Source organism: Emys orbicularis, chromosome 6 (genome assembly GCF_028017835.1).
Source record: "Emys orbicularis isolate rEmyOrb1 chromosome 6, rEmyOrb1.hap1, whole genome shotgun sequence".
Lineage (NCBI taxonomy): Eukaryota > Metazoa > Chordata > Testudines > Emydidae > Emys > Emys orbicularis.
Window position 1 is genome coordinate 52,522,093 of NC_088688.1, and position 26,737 is coordinate 52,548,829.

Consider the following 26,737-nt stretch of genomic DNA (forward strand, 5'->3'; position numbering starts at 1 on the left):
AAATATTTGTAATCAAAAATACAAATATAAAGTGAGCACTGTACACTTTGTATTCTGTGTTGTAATAGAAATCAATATATTTGAAAATATAGAAAAACATTCAAAATATTTAATAAATTTCAATTGGTATTCTATTGTTTAACAGTGTGATTAATCGTGATTAATTTTTTTAACTTTGATTAATTTTTTTGAGTTAATCACGTGAGTTAACTGCAATTAATTGACAGCCCTAATTTTGAAATTGAATAGTTATGCAACACAATCATAATGAACATTTTTTATCAAAAATATCAGTTAGAGTCAAACTATCCTTTGTAATGGGAAACAAAATGTTGAATTTTGAACGGACCCTGTGAGTTTGGTGGTTACTTTTCCTGTTTTCGACAAAACAGATAGACACAAAAGGAGAAGAATGAGAATAGTAAAAGTGGGTGAAATACAGCTTCTTGTGTAGATGTTCAGGATACAAAGTGGTCAGTCATGGACAGATGCTCTGGGCTAGGAAGCTGGTTACAACTGTTGCTCTGGACCCTGGCTAATTTACCCAGTCTGAGAGCTCATTTGACAGGCATGGGCAGGTTCCTCTCTTTCAACAGTCCTCCTAAGGCTGGGCAGAGCTGGGTGGGCCATCTTATCTCATTGTGCTAGTGCTGTGTGATGCAGCTGGTCTCAGGATGAGGTCAAAAGCTGGGGGTGGGGGTAGGGAGGGAGAAGGAAGATCATGAGATGGAAAGGAACACACAAGGCAAGAGAGGACAAAGCTGGATCTTGCATGTATCACCCTGGGGTCTTTGCTAGTCTACTGGTGATGGTCAATCATCTCCACTGCACACGGAGGTCTGGGTGTCATAATGATGCTAGAGACTCTGTCCTTCATTGTTGAGCCTCAGGAGCAAAGCAGATGCCTGTCAGCTTTTTGCAAAGGGAATCCCTCAGGAGTTTATTAGGCCATTTTGACCCCCCAATGTGCCCCCTTTAAGGACCCAAAAGGGGTGGTGATGAACAAAATAATGAGGGAATAACCTATTCTGCCATCAGTTAGGTTTAATTTATGACACCGATTTTGGTCCATTGATTTCTGATTTTACTTTCATCTTGTTTTTAAATCACAACCTTAGCACTGTGGGTGCTATCAGTAGCCTCTGTTTTCTTTGTACTACTCCAGTCTTTCTGCTTCTTTTCATATGCTTTCCATCAACATTCATTGCCATAGGTTATTGTAATGTTTTATACACTTTTACCCACTTTCCACCAATTGAGCTCACAATTGGAGTAGGTCTAGTAAAGCCTAATTATTATAACAGTGCCTACAATAAGAATACCTAGCTCTTGATACGGCTAGTGGAGTCTCTCCCAGTTACTTTCACATGCTTTGGCTCAGACTCTCCTAGTGCTTTGGATCCTTAAATCTCAAGGTACTTCACAAAGATAAGTATCGTTAGCTCCATTTGACAATTGAGGAAAGTGAGGCACAAAAAGGGGAAGTGATTGTCTCAAGGTCACACAGTAGGTCATCGGTACAGCCAGGAATAAAACCCATGTCTCCTGACTTCTAGTCCAGTGCAGTGTCCATTAGACCCTGCTGTCTTTGTTGGAATGAACAAGAAGGACACTTACTCAAAATTCAAAAAAGCCCAGAAGATTACATATTGAAAACTTGGTATTTATAATGTAATTCAAAAATTGTGAGGGTAACTTAGTACAGAGTACACAATATTGTTATAATATTGGCATGCATCCGACGAAGTGGGTATTCACCCACGAAAGCTCATGCTCCAATACGTCTGTTAGTCTATAAGGTGCCACAGGACTCTTTGCTGCTTTTACAGATCCAGACTAACACGGCTACCCCTCTGAATATTGTTATAAGTATGGCTCAGTACTTTATCCATTTTCAAATGCCAGGATCATGACTCCATATGCTTGCCAAAGTTGCTTTCAGCCTCTGCCGTGAAGTCAGTTAGAACTGTCTGACAAAATTCATGTTTTTGCCAGATCTGGACCAAGTGAAACATCTGCATGTTCTCATCACCATATGTGGTGTTTCTGGCATAGGTTTCTATGCCTTTTATTAACCTAAATGCATTCAGTTTATTAATTTCACTAGACTTAAAAAAAATACCCTTGATGTATCCAGGCTCCAGATGTCCCAAAGTGCAGCGGTCTTACTTTGCATCCACTCCATGAGGGAGCCAGAATGAAGCAAGACCATATAGATGGACTTTTCAGTGCCCTGTACACCAAGGAGTCAAGCTCTGTGGTGGCTAATTTCATGGGAGTTCAGAGAGGAGTTCTGTGGGTGGGCAGGCAAGAGCATAGCCAGTGGATTTGTGGACAACGTGGATCCATATGTTGGAAACTCTGCGTTTGATGCTGATCTCACATTGGTTTTATATGAGTGTAAGTCCACTGACATCAATAGGCCATGGCTGTTACTATAGCCAATAGATTGTAATGGTAAAAGCATCTACAGACTAGCTGCAATGGTGCCCAGCACCGTGGCTCCAACTTCAAGAGGAGGGGGGAAGAAAGAATTCCTGAACTGGCCTTGTTTACTCAGGCTTTGTGACTTACCCACAACCTTAGGGCCAATGAGAAATATAGTATATTGAAAAAAATTCAATAGCAGTTTTCCAGGGCTGTCTTAAAATTAATAGGCAGTTACAGAGGTTTCCAGGAACCAAGGTACAAAATGATAAGACTACTAAAGTAAAAGGGGGTTCAAATACTTATTCCAGTAAAGGAATTAAAAAGCTTTACTGTTTACAAATCCTTTTTGTTTCTGTTAGTATTCACTGTAAGGGTTATAATGATTTTGAGTGAAGAAGCTGACAAAAGAGTAGTTACCCACCTCAGGCTTCCAGTTTCCTAAATACATTCTTCTGGGATAGAGTTAATACTGCAACTCTAGGTTAACAGTACTCTAGGATAATAATTTCTCCTAGGACCATTAGGCTTTCCTTTATTATTAATCCAGAAGTCCAGTTTCAAAGCATGATTTCATATCTTAACTTGAATAGCAGTAGTGATGACCATCTTGCATAGAGGGTCAACACACTAACCTATTAGTGGTCTTCAATCTGTAAATAATTAATACAATTACCAGCGTGCAAGATCTTCTTAAGACTGTTTTTCAGAAGTCAGACTCCACACAGCTGGAGGTTAGACATAATGAGAAATACCCCCTGACATTTAGAATAACCCTCGAGGTGATCTTTGGAAATCCAACACTCACAGTGTCAGGGGCAGGGTCACCAGGGTGGGCTGGGAAAGATAAACTAGCGTTACCAGAAGAGTTCAAGGCGTAAAAATGGGAAGGTGACAATAATAAGCATGAGTTCTAAGCACTAATATTTGCCTGTTTTTCTATTACCTGTAGAAACTTAAGCTAAGTTTTCTCAACAGGAAATTGAATGATTGCACCCTAGAAAATTTCCCAAAGCTTTTTTTTTTAAAAGCTTCATTTCCTTTATTCCCATGATTGATTGTTTCTCATTTTAGGACAGCTCTAATTTTCTTTTGATTATTTGTCATACATATTAATCTCTTTAATTTCTCCTGAGGAAACCACTAATAAATCCTCTTACCTCCAGCCTGGTAGGTATGGAGGATCCAAACAAGACAGCAATAGGTTCCAGAGAATGATGCAGCAAATAATCACACTCAGAGCAATGAGCTCATCTAAGCCTCGTTCAGATCAGGACCTCATCATACATAATCATTGCTGAACTTGGATGTGCTGGTGTGCTGGATGACAGCACAATGAAGTGAACTAACTCCACCAGCCTGGCATTATTGCGAATTATTGAAATTATTCATAAATCAGAGATGGAAAAGGTTGCAGGTAATAAATCTGACTTTCAATAGAACATTGAAAGCCCAGAGCATGTTGCTGCTGAACAGTCTGACTGTTCATTGAACTGCTTTTGGCTAGTCAAGAAACAAAACAAGAATGTTTGAGCCACCAATATTACCAACCGTTCTGTCAAGCAGCTATAAATAATAAACCAGAGAAAGCAGCTTTAATGGTTAATAGGTTTCAAATAACAAAAATTACCGTTTTTTAGCTTTCACCGGCTTCATAATGGAGCCTCTACCTGTGACCCATGTCATGAAGGGTTTTGAACACACTATAAAGCTTCCATTGTTTTATTGTAAAGCAGGTATTCACTTCTAGGGTCTTTGTGACATTTCTTCATGTGCCAGACACAAGGATTTTTAAGGTTACTTTTTAGACATTTATAAATCACAATTATGGAAATGTTAAAAATAGGTGTACTTTGTTGGGATTATGGCATTAGTAAAATAAAAAATCACAGCCATTATTCTTATGGATTACTGAAAGAGAATATTTCACCTAATGAAGCATGCATCATTGACACTGAAAATATCACATCATCAGTGCATTGTTTCTAAAGAGGGGTATCTGGGAGATATTGTAACAGGTCATGGGTACCAGGATTCAAGTGCTGAGCTCCTTTGGCAGTTTGTGTTTATATATAATATATAAGCCGGGTTCAGGGACCTTTTGCTACTATTTTTGAAGCCATGTTTATTTTCTTTCTGAAGCCCCACTGATGTATGAAAAGCCTTCTTTCCCATTCACCCAACCACAGTATTCATTTGGGTACCAAACAGTTTATCTGGCAAGAGTACCAGACAATTTAAAGAACACAAAGGAGGCAGTTGAGCACCTGAATGATCACTATATAAATAAATGCTGAGGAAAAAATATTTTAATACATTTTAACCAAATTTCTGTCTTACCCTGAGGTTATCTCCCTCCCCTCCAGTTGAAGGCAATGGCTTGATGGGCTGTTTTAATTATAATACAAATATTTTTACATCTCTAAAAAGAATTGTTTAAAAAAGGTGACCTCAGAAAAAGACGAGGCATTGCCTATGCAAACTTGAGAGGCTAGTACTTATGTCTCAGCACACATTACCAATGATACCATGGTAACACCGTCCACTACTGTGTAAATATAAACTTCCTTACTAAACTGGATACAATTTATACAGTTTTGTACAGATGAATCTAAACTTTTTGCTACAGCTGTTTTAATGTGTGTCTTAGTAAACTCTTTCCATGGAGATATTACTTATAAAAATAAATGTTAATAATTAACTGACACAGAATTTATAATACAGCGGTCTCAAACCTCCTTTAGACCCCAGGGTATTACAATACTGTACATATGTGTTTATACAAAGAATGAAATATGTCCGAGAATGTGGCAAGAGGAAGGAACTGTGATACTTACTATTTTCCTAAAATTAAAATAGAGACTTCTTTCTGCTACTTTTACTGGAGAATATTCATGAGCCATAAATATCTGTTTTATTTCAGACCATTGAATGATTTTATGGATTTATTGGTCATGAAAAGTGCTAGACTGATGGCATTTCTGGGTGAAGTGCTTATATTTGCAGAACAGCTATAGTGTGGAGAGGTGGTGGACTTTCCCAAATTGCCTTGCTAATACCCCCTAGTCCTAAATTAAAGGGACTGCCTATAACAGTGAGAGATATATGAATTTCCATACCTATTCCTTTAATAGCCTCCACGCTGAGATTGTCAACAAAGTGCCAATTATTGTCAACTATAATGGTCCATTAGGAACTGGACTGAGACTACAAACCAATGTCTGTCATATATTTACCTAAGTTATATACTATAATCGAGCATTAATGTAAGGAGGAGTTCATCTCCTTTTCCTCTGCAAAAACCACAGCGAGAGCCACCTCTCTTCTCCCTGGCTTCGGGAGCAGCTCTCACCCCTTGCTGCCACTCCTTGGATGATGGCAAAGAGAGTTCTCTGTCCCTTTCAATCTACCTTAACCACTGCCTATAGTGCATTAATGACAGAACCAAGATAGGCCATCATTCATTTTACTTCCTGAACAACAGTTCCCCAAACTGAATATAATAAACATTATCCAAGGGACTTATTTTAAATTAAATAGCTGTCTCTCATTGTAGAAAGACAGCGGAGCATTGAAGAAAGAGCAGTCAACTAACTTTACAGAGTAAGAGACATTGTTTAGACCAGTGGTTCTCAAACTTTTGTACTGGTGACCCCTTTCACATAGCAAGCCTCTGAACGTGACCCCTGTTATAAATTAAAAACACTTTTTAATATATTTAACACCATTATAAATGCTGGAGGCAAAGCGGGGTTTGGGGTGGAAGCTGACCGCTCGAGACACCCCCCCCCATGTAATAACCGTACGACCCCCTGAGGGGTCCTGACCCCCAGTTTGAGAACCACTGGTTTAGACTAAACAGTAACAAATTCAGTTGGAAGCTTCTGATCAGTCAACAGCCAGACTCTGAGAGAAATTTATCAGATTGAAGTGTGTACATCTGATGATAGTCTGAATAGTCTCCATAATACCATTCATAAATTCTTACTTACTACTTTGGATCATCCAAAAGAAGGAAGGAGCAAGTGAGCTTCAGGAGCTTAGAATAGATATCAAATCTGAATAGGTTTTGTAGCACTCTCTCTTAAACTTTGTGGTACCCCTAAAATGGGTGATTCAGAGAGCCAAGCTGACCTTTTCTTGACAGTAAAGTGCTTGTGTCCTATACAAATCTCTCTTTCTGCCCAGTGTTTTCCCATAGAAATATCCCAGCAGAAAGAGAGCATCTGCCTTTTGTAGACAGACAAGAATTTGTTCTGTCTTACAGCTCCTCATAGGGAGCAAAAAACAGGCAAAAAACTCTTAATGAGTTTAATTGTTCCACAGAATTAACTGTTCTTGTCAATTAGCTTTAGAATTATCATATCTTTTTGATTGTTTTGCATATTGACCATTTGTCTTGTATGATTATGATAGTTATTTACATATGTTTTCCTTCCCAATGTTTTTATTAATTAGGGTGTTTGACTAGACTAGAATGGAACTAAAGTTTTAGTAAATAGCAGGACTAATCTCCTGAATTTAATTATTGTTAGATTGTGGTATTTTTACAAGAGAAATATCTGATTTCCTCTCTCTATATATGAAAAATACATTATGAAAGCGTGTTGAACGACACACCTGTTGATGACTGTCTAGAGCCATGTGACCTAGCAAACTGTACAGCTGTAGACCCAGGGATGAACACTGATCCTCTGTGACTTGAGGAAGTATTAAAGGCCATCCAGACATTGTGGAATGGACGTGCTGCTGGACCTGATGGTATTCCCCCCAAGCTGCTCAAAGGTGCCTTGGAACTAGTGACTACAGGCCCACATCAATTGGTGGGGGCATATGGTAGAGTACCAGCTGACTGGAAATATGGCATCATAGCATCCCTGTACAAGGGTACATGATCTCATACCAAGTCTGACTACTATAGGCTGATCTTACTGCTATTGGTCCCTGGAAATGTCATCACTCACATTCTGCTTTGCAGGATGCAGCCAGTCCTTAATGGACATCGTCATCCACAGCAATCCGGTTTCACTGCTGAATGGTCAACAATGGGCCCTGTCATTAGCCTCTGGCTTCTGGCTGCACTGAGAATTTAACTGCCCACTTCACATAGCATATATGGACATCAAAGCAACTTTTGATTCAGTTGACAGGTCAGCACTTTGGGTCTGACTGAAGGGAGCTGGTGTACCAGATGTACAGCTAAATGTGGTGCATGATCCTCACACTAGTATCATGAGTGTGCATATTGATTCATGGCTTTCGTCACATTTCTACAGAATCTCAGGTGTGCAACAGGAATGCATTAATTATTGTTAGATTGTGGTATTTTTACAAGAGAAATATCTGACCATTCTATCAAGCTAGTGACTGGATGTTATGACTTTCCGCTCACACATCGGAAGCAAGGATGGTCAAGATGTTTACTGAGCAAGACTATACTGATGCTGCTGCCTTGCTTGTGGAGAAGCCAGAGAGTTTCAGCCCTGCCACTCAAGGTTTTCCAAGGTACTACCCACACTATGGGGTTGAATGTCTCAATGGTCCAGAATCTTGGAGCTGGGCCACCAGACCCCAGGTGCAGGCAGGTGGATAATGTTGACAAGTTCATCTGCCTAGGCTGAAAACAGAGTTCAGTTTCAGCAAACCAGCTGTCCAATGACTAATAGGTCTCACCTCCACCATCCTGAAGTCTGAGTCTTGATTGTCTCTGTGCTGAAACAATCCTGTCAAATCTGTGTACTGCCCGTATTTCCATATAGGTCAGAAACCTGGACTAACTTATTGAGGCATTCCATATGCCCTGTCAGTACCAAATCCTGAGCATAAAGAGGTTTAACTTTGTGCGAAATGCCATAGTCTTGCACATATCTGGCCTTCCGCCAGTCACTCACTACATTCAAAAGTGGCATTGCATGCTCTTCAGCCATGTCACCAGGATGGACAAAAAACACCCCAGCACACTGTGCTCTTAAATTGTCCATCAATGTGAGAAGAGGAGAATGCCTTCTTCCTTCCTGGCATCACCCCCATGGCCATCCCAGAGATTTGTGAATTCACAGAATTAAGCCAGATCTGGGAACTTCACTTTACGATGCCTGGTATGATGCCATCAACCGTAGTCACTCTGGCTGGTGCAGTGGTCCTCTGTAGACTATGTATGTTTGATGATGATATATGTATATTAGTAAATATACATATACACACACAATCAACACACCTTTTCTAATCCACAACAGTACTGTTTTTATCAACAATAAGCAGTAGGGACCATATGCTGTGCTCATTTACACAATGCCCCTTCTCACATAAGTCAGTGGTCTTTAAATCAAAACAAAATTTGGCCTTAGATCATTTGTAAATACTTGTTAAAATATATATTCTAAAACATTTTCTACAAGGGGCAGTTTGTTTAAATATAAAATAAGCACATGTGGCAGCTTTACCAGATGTTTTGGAGATGAATGCATTAACTGAAATCATCAAAGTGATTGTCTTTGGTTACTCCTTAAGGCTTCACGTTTTAACAAGCACTAAGGGAAATAAAGAGTTATGTCTCCATGATCATTTTTCTCTGCTGGTCAGATCTCACAAAAAGTTACTCGTTTTTGCTTGCACAGCAACTTCTACAGATACAGGTACTGAGAGTTCTCATCCTACACATTTGAAGTGTGGTTACTGTAGGAAAATAGAGTATTTAAATTTGGAACATTCTTACTCAAAAGCTCTGCTCACGGTGTGTATTCCAAGTAATATTTGCTTACTTTTGTGGGCTAAGCTAAGTCTTTACTACTTATTACTCCTGTTAACACCACTGAGCCAATGCAGCATGGGAGAGAGGGAGCTGGGTTCTGCTATGGCTCATGCAACATCAACAGAGTTGTTAACTAAGTTCCAACTGTAGAATTTTTATTATAGGTGATGATGTGCAAAGAATTGCATCTGATATTCAAATGTAAAGCTGAGTTAAAGGGCTGGAAGTTTTAAAAAAATTCTATTTTTTTCTTTGTAAATTAAACAAATATAATTCAAAAGTCAGTAAGAGAGAAAAAACATTTTAAAGTGTAACTATGGTACAGATTACATTGTGGCATTCCATTTTTATTGTCTTTCAATGTATGTATAAACATGTATTTTATAAATGGTGTGTGTGTGTGTGTGTGTAACGGGGTTAGGAACAGGGGGTATTGTAAAATGGGATCTTATTCTAAGTTTTCTTGGTGAGATGAGAAGCAACCCATCTGTCACTGCCCCTGGTGTTACCCAGAGGAACAGGCTAGGAGGTGTGGTTCCCTGTCTGTGGGCAGGAGTGAGACACTTGTATCTCCAGGGGACTTCCTTCCCCTGATCTACCTACTGAGGCTACACCAGCAGGGTCTTGCCTACTGGGTCCCCAGAACACTCTGGGATTGGGTTTAAGGCTGCAACCCAATTACCATCCCTCTTGAAGGATATTGCAACTACTCATGAGTCCCCAGGACTGAGTCTGAACACTGGAGACTATGGTGAGTGAGCTTTCAAATCACCTCACCCCATCTCGGTGCTTCTCTGTTTCTCCTTACCCCAGCACACACGTAGGCCAGGACCTGAGCCAGGGCTTCCTATTTGGCCTGGCTGCTCGATCAATCAGACTGATTGATGGGGTGGTGGCTACTGCTTCCCAAAGGCCCTAGTCGGGAGCTCACTGATTGGCCACAGGCTCTGGCAATCCCAGGATCCTGACTCCTCTTTGGTTCTTCCCCTTTCTCCTGGTATGGGGAGAGGGCCAACCGAAAAAAAAAAAAAACATAAAGTTTTAGTAAGGGGCAAACAGTCCCCTTACATTTGCCTGTGCTTTTCACAACTGCGTCCTTGATGACAAATTCACTTTTGTTTGTCAAAGCCTGTTTCAACAGTCTGATCGTCACATCAAGCCATCCAAGCACCAGGATTCCTAGTCCATTAGCTGCTGTCAACCTTGCAAAACCCATATCCTTGATCTAGTGCATACAATCCCAAAAGTGTTGGTTGAAATGAGCCTGGCTCATGATGGAACCAGTGCCCAATTAATAAAGGGCAGGAACTCCACCTTTATCTTCTAGTTCCATGACCAGACAGTTGCCAAACACCATATCCTTAAACTCTTTGTCAGGGTCATACTCCAATGAAGTTTCTTGCCCTACAGCAGCCATCTTGACCTCCCATGGGTGGGTTATTTTAGACAGAGGAGTGTTGGAGGGAGTCCCCCCCCCCCTTGAGGACCTTTGCCTGGACACTCCAGGGCTCCTGGCTCCTCACAGAAATAACAGATGTACCTTCCCTGTTCATCCATGTATCACTCTATCACTTTGACATGGGAACTCTCTCCTTTGGCTTCACTGTCCTCCTGCTCTGTGCTGTTATGAGTTGGACTAATTGCTTCTGTTGTGTGGCAAGGAGCTGAACAGTCTCATTCAAACTCTCCAGACTTAGACCTTTCTGGCCACTTTTGGATTTGGTGGAGAGAACCAGGGTTCTAGCACCATGTTAGCTGCTGGGGCTAGGCACACCTGCTTCCCCTTTCACCCATTTGACAATAGAGTAATAGAAATGGGATAAAATGTAATAGTGCAAAGTGTAAGGTCATGCATTTAGGGACTAACAAGAAGAATTTTTGCTATAAGCTGGGGGCTTATCAGTTGGAAGTGACAGAGTAGGAGAAAGACCTGGGTGTAGTGATTGATCACAGGATGACTATGAACTGTCAATGTGATGTGGCTATAAAAAAGACTAATGCAGTCCTAGGATGCATCAGGCGAAGTATTTTCAGTAGGGATAGGGAAGTGTTAATACCATTATACAAGGCACGGGTGAGACCGCATCTGGAATACTGTGTGCAATTCTGGTCTACCATGTTTAAGAAAAATGAATTAAAACTGGTACAGGTGCAGAGAAGAGCTAGTAGAATGATCTGAGGAATGGAAAACTACCTTATGAGAGGAGCTTGGCATATTTAGCCTTACCAAAAAACACTTGAGGGAAGATATGCTTGTTTTCTATAAATACATCAGAGGAATAAATACCAGGGAGAGAGAGGAATTATTTAAGTTAAGCACCAATGTGGATACAAGAACAAATGGATATAAACTGGCCATTAACAGCTCAAAATTAGACAAAGGTTTCTAACCATCAGAGGAGTCAAGTTCTGGAATAGCCTTTCAAGTGGATCAGTGGTGGTAAAAAACCTAACTGGCTTCAAGGCTGATCTGGATAACTTTATGGAGGGGATGGTATGATGGGACTGCCTACAGTGACCTGTGGCCCATTGGCGACTGCCAGTATCAAAAATCTCCAATGGCCAGAGACTGGACACTAGAGTTACCTTGGAAAGAGTTCTCTGTAGTATCTGTCTGATTTGTCTTGCCCACATGCTCAGGGTCTAACTGATCACCATATTTGGGGTCAGGAAGGGATTTTCCCCTGGGTCAATTTGGCAGAGACCTGGGGGGTTTTCACCTTCCTCTGCAGCATGGGGCACAGGTCGCTTGCAGGTTTAAACTAGTGTAAATGGCGAATTATTTGTGACTTGAACTCTTTAAACCATGATTTGAAGACTTCAGTAACTCAGCCAGAGGTTATGGGGTCTATTACAGGAGTGGGTGGGTGAGATTCTATGGCCTGAAATGTGCAGGAGGTCAGGCTAGATATCACGATGGTCCCTTCTGAACTTAAAGTCTATGATAATGACTTGCATCAGTCATGTGTATGTTAAGTCCAGATTTTCTTTATTCTTCTGCTCCATCTCCTTTCTTAAGAGGCTATCATAGAAGCTGCTCCTTTAGTAGGACCTCTGATTGTGGAACACTGGTTGGCTCTCTTCGCTCAGCCACACTCATCCTCTCTTTTTTAGGTCATAGGCGAATGCCCTAAGAGACTTGCCAGGACCTTGCTTTTGCTCATAAAACTCCTTCAGCCTCATGTCCACATAAACCCTGTGTCAACCCCAGAAATATTTTTTGGATTTTGTTCTCCTTGGTGGAGATACATAATTTGACAGTACTGTGTGCTTGCCCCGCAATATATTGCTTGACTAACTCGACCTGATCCTCTGCTGGGACTTGCAAAATCCTCATGGCATCTTTGGTGGCAGCCACCCACCCTTCCACTTTGACATCTCCTGATTTGTTGGGATGTCTGGTGAAAACGGGGACTGGAAGGTGTTGAGGTATATACAATACAGCTGTCTGTATAAACTGCTTCTCAATAACAGTTCTGGCCAGGGACTGGGCATCTCTCTTCTCCTCTCAGGCCTGTTGCAAGAACTGGGCCTGCTCTTGGTACCTGGACTCCTGCTCTTCCAGTTTTTCTGGAGCTTTTTTAACTGTTCACGTATGGTCTTCACTCGTATGCCACCCCACTCCTCATTGATATCAAGCAACTAGCCAAAACTTCTGCTTCTCTGCAGACTAATTGAGGATCCAGTCCTATCCTGTTCATGCTGCCAAAATGTAATGGGGTAAGAAATAAGAGTAGGGGGCAAGTTTTGGGGTGTTGGCTACTTCCCAAAGTTCCCTGGTCTGCAGCTCTCTGGCCAGAGGCCCTGTCAGTCCCAGAGTCCTGACTCCTCTTAAGCCCTTCCCCTTTCTCCTGGGCTGGGGAGAGAGCTAATACAAAAAAAAAAAACTCCACGAAGTTTAGTAAGGGGTCAACAGTCCCTTCATATATATCTATATAATATAAAGCGATTTTTGTACTACTGGTAAATTTACCCCTTATTCATTTTAGTACATATATTTTTACAGCAAGAAAGATGTTGGTATTCTGCCTTCTCAAAAGGGCTAATGACTCCACATAGGCTATAGCAGTGTGTAAATAACAGGGTGGATAAAAATCAATGATTTAAAAAAAAATAGGATTTTTATTTAAATCAGTTTTTTTCCTCAAAAAGTGTTTTATCAAAAAAATCCATCTAAAGATAGTTTTAATTAAGATACATTATAGCTCAAAGATATCTCATCCTGGAATAAGGATTATAAATTCTAATTCTATAGTATGAGATAATATATTTGTGTAATGTTTAAGAAAAGTTTTGTAAATGAGTTCCAATAGTTCATGGATTAGGGACTCAATCTTATGGGGTTCCAGGGGCTTTGTAGATCTGTATAGATTATTTAGGTTAATCTTTCTATCTACCCAATGGGACTCAGTGCTCAGTCTAGAAGATACCATTAGAGATGCTTAGTTTTGCAGTTCTCAAACTGTGGATTTGTGTTTCCAGAGATAACATGCTTGTTAACAGCAAAAATGTTTTTAAATAAATAAATATTATATAGAGATGAGAAACAACAGACCCCAACCCTATTGTCCCTCTGCAAATTTGTGCACACAAAGTCAGTCCCTTATGTCTCTCTAAAAGTGCAAAGTTTCAAAAAGTTCAATGAATAGAAGATTGTTGGGGGCGGAATAGATCTGGACAAGGAGAAGAATTCTGGAGATAAATGTGAGAAGGGAGGGACAGGCAGTAGACACAAAAGAGAAACTGTTTGAGCAGCATATTCCAGAAGTCTTGAGGTCTTTCTGAGTGTAGCCTTCACTGATCTGAGATCTACCATACCATTCTCTCACTAGAAGGGAAAACCTATAATGGCAGCAGGCCATAAAAGAGACCCAGTTTGGGAATAAGAACCATTCAAGAAATATGTTTGCTGATGAAGTTTTAAAGAAAGTCACACCAGTGAACTGGTGGAAGTCACTTAAGCACTTGGATTCAGAGGCTGTTGAAGTGATAATCTCTCTTTTAACAGCAATAGCTTCTTCAGCCAGAGTAGAAAGAATATTTTCTTCCTTTGGACTAACTCATTCCAAATTGAGAAATCGTTTGGGACCTGGAAAAGCAGGAAAGCTTGTTTTTCTTTTCAAGATTATGAACAAACAGGAAAATGAAGGTGAAGATGACTCAGTTAGCTGCAGAAGCCAATATTTTAAGTTTTTCTTGTTGACCTGGCTGACACAGTCGATTTAATTTTTTTTTTAATATTTCATTTAACTTTTTTGTTAAAACAATTTTAACAAAAACAACCTGTCTTTAAAAAAGTTGAATGTTTAACTAAATTCAAAAAATCATATGCTTGTTTTGTTAAAATATATGTTTGCAATTGAAGAAAAAAAAATCCAGAATACGCGACATTGTTGTTTTAGTTAAATAAAACCATTTAAATGTCTGTCTGGTGATTTTCTCCTCCTAATACAGAATGGCAAGAAAATCCTCCAAATATTAATGATTAACCTGTTGAATTGGAGATAGTTCACCTCCCAATGACTTCATAAATATCTGCTTCAATTACCTTTGGTAAATGAAATAACCAAACAATCATTCATTTTCTGATATAGCTGTAAAACTAATCTGAAAAGTTTTCAAAATAAATCACTTAAAATATATAGTGTGTACCTTCTAAAAATGAAACCTACATCTATCTCTGAGTTGTGAAGAATACGTATTAAGGTTATAACAACCAACAAGAATGCACTTTTATGTAGAAATCCATGATTAAATCGAGTCTTCCTGACTAGTGATTTAAATCATGATTTAAATCAAATCCACCCTGGTAAATAACGTTTATAAAGGCCCAATTCTGATTTCAGAAACATGTGTGAATGCTGCCATTCACTTCGTATTTTATCATCATTGTCAGGCTAAGTTTACTTGAAAGAAGGGAAAATAGCCATCTTTCCCTTTTGCAATTCTATTACAGTTTTCTAATTTACATTCCTCTCCACAAACACACACAAACTTCAGGCCTTCTGCATTAAAGATATGGGCATACCCATAACCACTGATGCATATAAGTATCCATGGCTGTTCACTTCATTTAAATAAATACTGATCCAGTTTCAAAACCTATTTGTAGCAGTACAGGACTGAGGAATTATGAAAGAAAATGAGAGCACTTGATACTGTCACTTACATACCAACACCTAGATTACAATACATTACATCTTTATTTTGTATACTGCCTTTCATGCAGACTGTTTTCAGAAACACTACAGAGATAAATAGTGCAAGGCAGTATATAGCACCATGGCTATTTATCACACTGCCACAGAAACAAATTAAGAGGCTTGAATATACTTGTAAGTAGGGGAGAAGATCATGCACACCACTTACAGCTCCCCAAAACAGACTTTGCACAGGGAACTAGCATAGCTGTTAACGAAATAGAATCCTTCCCTTGTCTGAAAGTTGGGACATCTGTGCAGCCTAGCTGTGGTTCCTATGTGGCATAATAAATATATGTTTATTAATTTAAACATGCTACAGGTTTTCAACTTTTTTCCATCCTGAGGTTACAGACCATCTTGTACTTCATTGCAGTATCAGATGTATCCATTCCAGCTGACTGACTTTTTATAGAGTCCCCTGGTCAGCTCAGCTGACACCCATCCCATCTTGGATTTTGGGACCATTGCATCCATGTAGTTCATAGAACTATTGACTAGGCCTTAGCCTTTTCCTGGCCCACCCACCATGCCCCACTGCACTGTGGAATTTGGATCCATGTCACAGAGAGGCTTGCCAAATCCCTACTGTGTAGCCTTTCTGCTTCCCAGCCCATGCACACAACAGAACTGCAGTGGTTTCCTTGCATTTGGGCTCTCCCAAGCCAGGGAGGGTTCTGTAGGATTTCACCTTAAGTTCTGTTTTACAGTGTCCTTTTTTTGACTGTGGACTGCCATGCTTGTGTACAAAAACAAGACAGTGATAGCTCTCTTACAAAGGGATACAATTAGCAGGGCAAGGGTTTATATTTGATAAGATCTTTTTAATCTTATTTACACATAAATTACCTTATCGCTTGAACTAGGCTTTATGTTCCTGATCTCTAATCAGTTGTGTCACTTGCAGCAATTGACATGTCAGCTGCATCTAGTATATCAGGAACACTTTTTTTTTTTTTTTTTGAAGCTTACACAAGCTGTTTTTCAATTTTCTTCATAAATATTAATCCTTTCTGTGCTCTAAATTGTGCCTGTTAGCAAAATGCTAGCAATGCTCATCCATATTTGTAATAAAAATTTTTGAAGACTGAGAAGTAACATTCAGAGAGAACTCAAAGAACCCATTAATTACAATGTGCTGAATGCTCGAGGGAAACGTTGAGTTGGAGAAATCACCAGAAAGCTAGTTTTAGATTCAAGACCAAGTCCAACTGTGCCATATACACTTTTCTCAAGGACTAAACAGATATGTATCTGCTTGTGCTTTGCTTGGCCCTTAGCCAAAAATCACGATTTCATACGCCTGAATGTAATTCATTTCTGAGCAGCTGTAGTATGCATTATGAAGACTTTGGTGTGGTAGTTGATTCTTTGAGCTTCAAAACATACTACTGCTTTTCAGTTAATGTTTCTAACCTGAAGGTGTTCATTTTTGGCTTAAAAACATACTTCAGATATAAGCCAGCCTATTTTTGCTTATGATAACATAATTTTCTGTGCCATCTGAATTGGAAACATTTTTCCTCGTGTCATGAAATTGAATCTTCTCAGAAGAGGAATTTCTGTTCATTGCGTGATGTTCAGATTAATTGATTAGGTGAATATTTCCTCTTCTTGGCTTCAACATGTCATTCAAACCAAATTTTCTTTTAATGAGATAATTTTAAACGTCTGTGCCAATTGCATTCAACTACAAGTACTGTGGTCTACTGTCAATCTGAAATTAAATGCAGATGTAATATGCTGCTAGCAATGGGTGCATTTTATGTTCACCTTACTCACATAAGCTTCAGCAAGACTTCTGTGTAAGGTTAAGCAGGATTTGCCTGTAAATGTTTAGCATGAGCCCATGTTTACTGTTCACTATTATATGTTACACAGATGGAAACACAGAGGTGCACTCTTTATACAACATCAAAAGTATCCATAATTAATTACAGAATGCATATACAAAGCTATGGCCCCTAACCCAATGCAATATTGGATATGAATAAAAGAGAGTAAATAATGTGGGAGAGGAATAGCAGCAGTAGAGAATATAAGGGTTAAAGTAATAAGCTTACCCTGATTCCAGTTTGTTGCTATATGTGCAGGTCTTGCTGGTATGCTGTTTTATTGTTATTTATACACATTGATAAGCAAAGGAGATAATTTTAACAGCTCAGGTTGGGAGGGACTAGATGGGATTAATATGGGTGTTGGATATACTGTTCTGAACACACTATCAGTAAATAGTAATAATGCTACTGTTGCTTTATTGCCATTTTACTATTAGGTTTAATTTCTAGGGCCTTGTCATGACTAAGATTTAAGATGTGAGGTTGTTATGCTAGCTAACAGGTTTTCAAAGTCTAATATAAAGGAGGCACATTGCCTTTAATATGTGTGCTAAATTACTCAAGTTAAAGCATGAGGAGTGGCGCAGCATTGGTTTTAGCTCGAACAGTTTAGCCCGTGTTAAAGACAGTGTGCCTTGTCTATACTAGACTTTGAAAATGTGTTAGTTAGCACATTAGCTTCATAACTAGGCAAGGCCTGTGAGTCTCTTTTAATTAAATAAAATACACATTGTTTTCAGCTTTTAGTTCCTGATTCAGCAAAACACTTCATCACGTGTTTAATTTTAAGCATGTGAGTAGTCTCTTTGGCTTCAATAAGACTACTCATGTACTTGAAGGTAAATATGTGCTTAAGTGCTGTACTGAATCAGGATCATAGTTTTGAGAGCAGTAATGAAAAAAATTGTGCAACATGTCAGTTGCAAGATTAGTAAAGGGAGTAAAAACCATACTCCGGTTTCCTTCGTTTGTGTGTTGTTTTTTTGAAGAAAGGATCACACCAAGAAGAAGTGAGAAAAATTGTGTAATTTCATGTAAAAATCTCCAGTGTTCATTCTCAATCACATCTTTCATCCACACAGAAATGAATTCTTCTGAAGATGATCAGGGGGGATAACAGCCAGGGAAAGTTACCTTAGCATCACTGCTCTCAGTCACCACCTTGTTATTTGTTGCATTTCACTTGAAAACCATGCTATTCTGGATAGTGTTATCTTAAAAATTAAAGATGATTAAAGCTTTTACAATTAAAAATATGCATGTTAAATAAAAGTGTGCTGCAGACTGTTGAAGGCTTGCAGAAAAATGTAGGCACATTGGATAATAATAATAATATAATATACCACAACCCATAGAGGTGATAATATAATAATAATATAATACCACCCATAGAGGCGAGTCTTTGCATACGTACTTTAAATAATCAGATAGCTGTTGGAGCTGAGGGAGGAATCATCTTTTGTATTTGACCTAAAATGAATGAACAACAATTAAGTAAAGTCAAAACAAAGTAAAAAACATTTTTTTAATTAATTTAATATTAATTTAAAATTAATAAAAAATGTTGTTGAAATGAGCTCTCAGTGTGATGCTGTGGCCAGGGCTAATGCAGCCCTCAGAGATATAAACAGGAGAAGTGAACAGGAATAGGGAGATGATTTTATTCTGTATAGAGCATTGGTGAGACTGATAATTGAATACTGCATCTGGTTCTGGTGCCCACATTTTAAAAGGATGTTAAAAATGGGAAAGCGCTCAGAAAAGGCAGAGACAAAAAATATTGGAATGCTGTATTATTAGACTGTGGTCCTGGAAGTGACGGGATGGTCCCAGAAGTGATGAAATGGTCACTTCCACCCCGGGCCCTGCACCTCCCTAGAGATTGCCCTGGTCTTGGGGCCCGGAATTGCTGTCGGTGGGCCTGTCTTTAGCTTTAGCTTGAGTCAAACCCAATGTATTGGCCTCAATAAGTGGGTGACATTCTATAGCCTGTGTTAGATGATCAGATTACACAACGTAATGGTTCTTCTGGCCTTAAACTCTATGAATCCTTTAGGAATTTAAGGGGTTTTCTAATATAAATTCTGGGCCTAGTCTGATGCCCTGGTTTACGCTGCATCTCCACAATGTTGCATGGGCCAAGAATTGGCCACATGTGTGTATTTCTGCTGTTGAGGTTGTAAGATCTATTTCTCTAAGGACACTATTATGCATGATTCTCAGTCTGGGTCTTAGCTCCTTACTGCAGTATTAGCAGAATTCCCTTAATTCTTACAGTTTTTGACCCTTGAAGGCAGAGGTAGCAGGATGGCATGTAACCCAGGCTCAATATCAGCCATTGCACATCAAACTCTGTTGAGCAGAAATGCTGCTCTCTGAAAGTTCCAGTCAGTTCCTTCTTGACCCTGGTCAGCAAAGGAGCTACTTTCAAAGGTTGAGCCTAGTAGCTAATTAATCTTTAGAACCCCCTTGTGAGATAGATGTGTATTGTTATCCCATTTTATAGATGGGGATGCTGAGACACAGAGAAGTTAAATATCTTGCCTAAAGCCACACAGCAAGTAAGTGGCAGAGTCAGGATTAGAATGCGTAAGTCTTGACTCCCAGTCCTTTGCTAACATCTTTGTAGGTAACTCAGACAGATATACAGATGTCAATCTAGGTTATTATATGGCTCCCATTAACATGGCACCTAAGCACGTGCTACCAGCAAAGAGGTACAGAAAAGATGTAGAACTGGGAAATTATTTTATAACATTGTCTTTTTGGGCATCTTGTCAACCTCTGGTCTTTTTGCTTTTGCTTTGGCAGCTCTATCAAGGAGGGATTCCCTTCTCAACAGCCCCGATGTCATTGATATTGCACCAAGTAGAAAACGGAGACAAAGGATACAAAAACCTGCTGGAGTGGAACCTAAGGTGGCTACATATGAGACCCAGCTACCGGCAAAGGAAAAGTAAGGGAGTTTTGAAAGTTCATTCAAGTACACCTCTACCCCAATATAACGCGACCCGATATAACATGAATTCGGATATAACGTGGTAAAGCAGCGCTCCAGGGGTCTGCGCACTCCAGCGGATCAAAGCAAGTTCGATATTACGCGGTTTCACCTATAACGCAGTAAGATTTTTTGGCTCCCGAGGACAGCGTTATATCGGGGTAGAGGTGTAATGATATAACATTGTGTCTGTCTGTCTGCCTCTCTCTCTGAGTGACAGAGGTTCCCTTTTTTAATTGCATTCATTGCAAGCACTGTAAGATCGCAAATGCCTAATTTCTATCATCTTGCACTTTGTGCAGTCATTTACACCTGTGCAAAATGCGTGTAAAACTGCTGCCATTCTGATTTGGTAAACTTTTATACCCATTTTGCTCAGGTGTAAATGACTACACAAGGACCAAGGTAGTGAAGAATCAGGCCCAAGGACTTGTTTAGTTTGAATCTTCAGAGTCAAACTTGCAGGAAGCCATTGAAAGAAAGGCATTCACTTGGTCAAGCAAACAAAATAAGTCTAAAATTTAATCTATGAATTACCATATTTCTATGAAAGCAAAAAAGAGTGTGTTAGTAATAAGAATTAAATTAAGGTGCGAGACACGGACTAACTGGCAGCACAGGAAACAGTAGCATTAGTATTGTATTTATAGTATCCCATGTTTAAGAGGGATGAATGCACTGGATCAGATAAGAAGCAGCAGTAACTAAAACTTTTTTTTTTCAAATGATCCAAATTTTTCAAACTTTTTTTTTTAAAAACCATTGTTTATTTTCATGTGTCTTCACTTCCTGATTTCTCTCTATTTCCCATCTCTTATTCCTAGACTCCTAGCTGGAAAATGTCTTTGGGAGGCATGTGGGCATCCCCTAACACCTTTTTTTACCCACGCAAATGGCAGATTTCTGCAGGAGTCATCACGGGGGCTTCTTCTCACTTTCAGCTCTCTCTCCTTGATGGTAACATCATATGACAAATAGGCATAACAGCAGGGCTCAGAACTCTTCTGTGCTGGTAGGAAGAAATTGAGGTAACTAGTGGTGATTCTGAAACAAAGGAAAATTAAAATGAATAGAATTTTTAATAGGCCAAGCATGGTTTGCAACTCATGCTGATCTTTCTTTGACAAAGTGATGATCACTGCAAAAATAATTCAGGCTTTAAGATAATATTTCTAATTTTGCAATATAAACAGTTAGCAAAGTTTTTGTGTTTCCTTAAATATTGATACAGACTTGTGGAAATATTTTCACATGATCCTTGAGGGTGAAATTATATATGGTACTTACCTCAGGGCTTTTGAAAATGATTGGAGTTGTTTGCTTCAAAAACTGGTCTTCTTTCGAGATCTGTGGTAAATTAGTTTTGAAAATATTAATTTTCTCCTTTCATGTGTGATATTTAATAAATAATAAACTGTCTAAACAGATATGGAAACAAATACATTACAAAGACATTTCCTGTTATTAAAGAGGATTTGCTATTTTAAATCACCCAGTAAATATCCTATCTTGATGTAGAGAACTATGGCTTGATGCCAACAAGCTTGTTTAAATTTAGAATCCTATTTTATTAGGGAAAAAATATTATTTTCAACAGCCATATTAATCAAAGCCAAATTCTGCTGTTCTGTTCATTTGAAGTTCTGAGCACATAAATTGATAATTTTGGTGGCCAGTTGTATGTAGTTGTGGTAGCCACAGTCAGTGTGACATTGTAACAGGCTGGCTGTGTTTGCCTGAAACACCCCTCCCTGTTGGTAAGTGTTGATCCTACTGGGAAAAGTTGAAGTGGTTCTAGCAACTCCTTGAGGCAGGTGATTGGATATAAAGAATGGGGGAAGAGTAGTGTTCTGGGGAAGAGAGTATCTAGGGTTTGGGCTGAGCAGTCCTGAAGGGAGGAAAGCTAGAAAAGCCAAGCCTGGGGAGCAGGTTTGAGATGATTATTGTTATTTAGTCTTAATTCTTTAGTTAATAAATACAAATATCAGACAGGGAAAGATTTTGGATGTTACATACTGTGCGTACTGTGTTTGTAGAGCAAGTTAGGATAGACATCTGGTCTTTGATTTCCACGAGCCTGTGTGAGTAGTTTTCTTGGCTGTTGCATGACGAGCAATGTTCCAATTCATTTCTTACCAACATCTGCCTGTCAATCCTTTATTATCTTTTACAATCCCAGCTGAATGTAGCTCAGCAATATAGGACACATAGTACCTGCATTTATATAGTGCAACTGTTTTGCAGTAGAGGTTGCAGCATTTTTTTATATGTGGCATGTCTGCCAGTAGTGTGATAGGTATACCTGATAATGACATTTCCACGTGCTTATTTTTGAACCCAAAGTGAGTATCACAAATCCACATGATCTCCCTTGATGCTAGATTATGTATTTGAATCCCTAATTTAACTGAAAATCACTTGTTTTAAATCATGTAGCCCAGTTACTATGTTTCTATATTACCTTTATATCTGATGAGGTACAAGAACAAAACTGTAATAATATAACTTCCATTCTATTGAGAAGCTTTTCCTTGCTGTCCCTGCTGACTAGTTCTGGTTTCTTTGAACTTTATTTTGAGTCTTCATAAGGTTGCTGACTGAATGGTCAGTCAGCTTGCTCAGGTAATAATTTTATTTCTCTTCCGTGTGTCAAATGTAGATGTGAAAACTTAGATTTGATATAATTATCCAGCTTCCCAATATAACTCATTATATTTGATCCATTATCTATTATTGTTAAACTTCTTCACCATTTGTAATTTATACTCACTACAGGCTTGACCTTGCATGGGGCTAAGCATCTTTTGAGGCTTCATTTTGAGCTGATGATACTTGGCATCTTGTAGGAATATAACCCAAACTGGCAACAAATCTTTATTTCAGGGTCTGCCATGGGAATGTTTTATTTCTGCAATAAAACCCTTTTTAAAAATAACTGCCTCCAAATTCCATCACCTTTTGGAGATGCACCATCATAAACATGGAAGATGTTCAGGTTTTGGGAGGATAACATAACATTAGGAGAGCAAATGTTTGGCATAGAGACTGTGATGTCATCCTCAAATGCATGACATACTCCTAACTTGACAGAGCTAAAAGATTTTGGCACTATGTTATATGGGTAAACGTTTTAATTTGTTTTCCCATCCATCCCAGTCCTTTAATACCCCCAGTACACTAAAGCTTATTTAGTGCTCTTTTCCATTTACAAGTTTTGATGATCACATCAATGCATGTTTCATGTTCCTCAGCCAATAAACGAGTAGATACATGCCACACCAAGTGCTTTGTATTGCCTCTGAATTTTCATAATATAGGACAGTTGGTCCAGGAAAGATCCCAAATCAAAATAAAAAAAACACATGTTGAGTGACTGAGTAAGTGAAAAGATAAAAGGATATTTGTGATATGATAAGATAACTGGCTCTGTGGATGAGGGTAAAGCCATGGACATGTTATTCCTTGACTTTTGCAAAGCTTTTGGTACTGTCTCCCACAGTATTCTTGCCATCAAGTTAAAGAAGTCTGGGCTGGATGAATGGACTATAAGTTGGATAGAAAGCTGGCTAGATCATCAGGCTCAGCAGGTAGTGATCAATGGCTCCATGTCTGGTTGGCAGCCGGTATCAAGCAGAGTGCCCCAAGGTTCGGTCCTGGGGCTGGTTTTGTTCAATATCTTCATTAATGATCTGGAGGATGGTGTGGACTGCACCCTCAGCAAGTTTGCAGATGACACTAAACTGGGAGGAATGGTAGATACGCTGGAGGGAAGGGATAGGATACAGAGTGACCTAGACAAATGAGAGGATTGGGCCAAAAGAAATCTGATGAGGTTCAACAAGGACTAGTGCAGAGTCCTGCACTTAGGACGGAAGAATCCCATGCACTGCTACAGACTAGGGACTGAGTGGCTAGGCAGCAGTTCTGCAGAAAAGGACCTAGGGGTTACAGTGAACGAGAAGCTGGATATGAGTCACCAGTGTGCCCTTGTTGCCAAGAAGGCTAATGACATTTTGGGCGGTATAAATAGGAGCATTGCCAGCAGATTGAGGGATGTGATCATTCCCCTCTATTCGGCATTGGTGGGCCTCATCTGGAGTACTGTGTCCAGTTTTGGGCCCCACACTACAAGAAGGATGTGGAAAAATTGGAAAGAGTCCAGCGGAGGGCAACAAAAATGATTAGGGGGCTGGAGCACATGACTTATGAGGAGAGGCTGAGGGAACTGGGATTATTTATTGTGCAGAAGAGAAGAATGAGGGGGGATTTGATAGCTGCTTTCAACTACCTGAAAGGGGGTTCCAAAGAGGATGGATCTAGACTGTTTTCAGTGGTACCAGATGATAGAACAAGGAGTAATGGTCTCAAGATGCAGGGGGGGGAGGGGGGAGGTTAGGTTGGATATTAGGAAAAACTTTTTGACTAGAAGGGTGATGAAGCACTGGAATGGGTTACCTAGGGAGGTGGTGGAATCTCCTTCCTTAGAGGTTTTTAAGGTCAGGCTTGACAAAGCCCTGGCTGGGATGATTTAGTTGGGGATTGGTCCTGCTTTGAGCAGGGTATTGGACTAGATGACCTCCTGAGGTCCCTTCCAACCCTGATATTCTATGATTCTATGACTCCACGTTTATCATTAATCAAAGAGCAGGTTTTTTTTCATTCTAGTTCCTCTGCTCAATCCATTATTTTTCTTCCTTTATGTATATAAGAAGCAAACAAAAACAGCCAAAAAAAGAGTTGATCTTGGTTCGTCTTTATTCCTATCAAAACCTTCTGATTACAGTGACTTCAGAATGCAAGCCATGAAATAATATTTCAGTATTGGTTTAAATGGATGCAGAAAATTAAAAATATTTTCTACATTCAAATAACCCAAATCTCAAAAAACTTTAGAAATATAGCAGTGAAGCAACAGTAACCATTAAGTTTTTCTCCACATTGAGGCCATGTCTACATTAGCGAGCTTACAGTGACACAGCTGTACTGATGCAGCTGTCCTGCTGTAAGCTCTCTCATGTAGTCGCTCTATGCCAACAGGAGAGAGCTCTCCCATCGACATAATTAAACCATCCCCAATGAGTGGTGATAGCTATGATGGCAGGAGAAGCTCTCCCACCAACATAGCGCTGTCCACACTGGCACTTCTGTCGGTGTAACTTATGTTGACCGGGGGGATAATTTTTTTTCACACCCCATAGTGACATAAGTTATTCTGACAAAAGTGGCTGGCGTTATGGGGTGCCATTTTGTGTTGTTGTGTCCTGGTCTGTGGGGAGCTTGCTTCTGATGATGGGCGTGGCGAGGTTGGGGAATTGTTTGAAGGCCAGAGAGGAGGTTCAGGAATGATTTCTTTCAGTGTGTGGTCCCCATGAGTTTGGGTTGTAATTGTTTACTGATACCTTGTATGGGTTCCAGAGTTAGGTGGTAGGTGACAACTAGGCGTGTGCTATCAGAGGTGGGGTTTTTTTTCTGTATTGAAGCTGGTTCTCTCAGGATATTTGGGTGGCCCATTCCATGATGCGATCTACTCTGATGGAGTGTCCTTGTTTGGTGAAGGAGGTTTTAAGTGTGTTAAGGTATATATCCTGGACATTCTCCTCAGAGCTTATTCTGTGGTATCTGAGGGCCTGGCTGTAGATAACAGATTTCTTGGTGTGTTTGGGGTGGTTACTGAATCTGTGAATGTGAGCATGGTGATCCGTGGGTTCCTTGTACATAGTTGTCTATAGGGTTGCATTGTTGAAGCTGATCGTGGTGTCCATGAAGTTGATGCTGGTGCAGGAGTGTTCTAGAGAGGTATAGATGGATGATGATTGTTGAAGTTGTGGTGGAAATCTGTGAGGGAGTTTAGGTCCTCTATCCAGAGGATGAAAACATCATTGATGTATCTTAGGTATATCATTGCTTTTCTGGTGTTTTTGTCCAGAAATTCTTCCTCATTATGGCCCATGAAGAGGTGGGCATATTGGAGAGCCATTCTGGTATCTATGGCAGTTCCCATGGTTTGCACAAAGTGTTTGTTGTTGAATGTAAAATTGATATAGGTGAGGATGAAATGGATGAGTTTGGTGATGTGTTTGGAATGTATATCTGAGTGTTGTCCATTCTCTTGTAGATATTTGAGGCAGGCAGCGATGCCGTCATGAGGGATGTTGATGTATAGGGAGGTGATATCCATGGTGGCAAGCATAGTGTTGTGAGGGAGGTTGTTAATGTTGCAGAATTTCTGGAGTAGTCAGTTGTGCCCTGGAGGAAGCTGGTCGTTGTGTGGTGAGTGGTTTGAGAATGGTTTCTATGAGTCCTGATATTCCTCCAGTAAGTGCTGCAATCAGTTATCATAGATTTCCACCACAACTTCAAGAACTGCCAACCATCCATCAAAATCTCTATAGAACACTTCTGTGCCAGAATCAACACACAGTGGAACCCTATCAACAACTATATACAAGAAACCACCGGATCACCACACTTATCTTCACAGCCTATGCACCTAACTCAGGCTTTGTTAATCACAGTGTATTCC

At 39.7% G+C, this 26,737-nt stretch overlaps 1 protein-coding gene across 1 annotated transcript in view; it reads left to right on the forward strand.

Moving 5' to 3' along the window:
• Positions 1-26,737, forward strand: part of XRCC4 (X-ray repair cross complementing 4) — a 307,054-nt gene that overhangs the window by 204,710 nt on the left and 75,607 nt on the right. Inside the window, exon 7 of the mRNA XM_065406751.1 lies at positions 20,028-20,172. Within this exon, the coding sequence (XP_065262823.1) occupies positions 20,028-20,172 (145 nt within the window). The remainder of the gene's footprint in view (positions 1-20,027; positions 20,173-26,737) is intronic.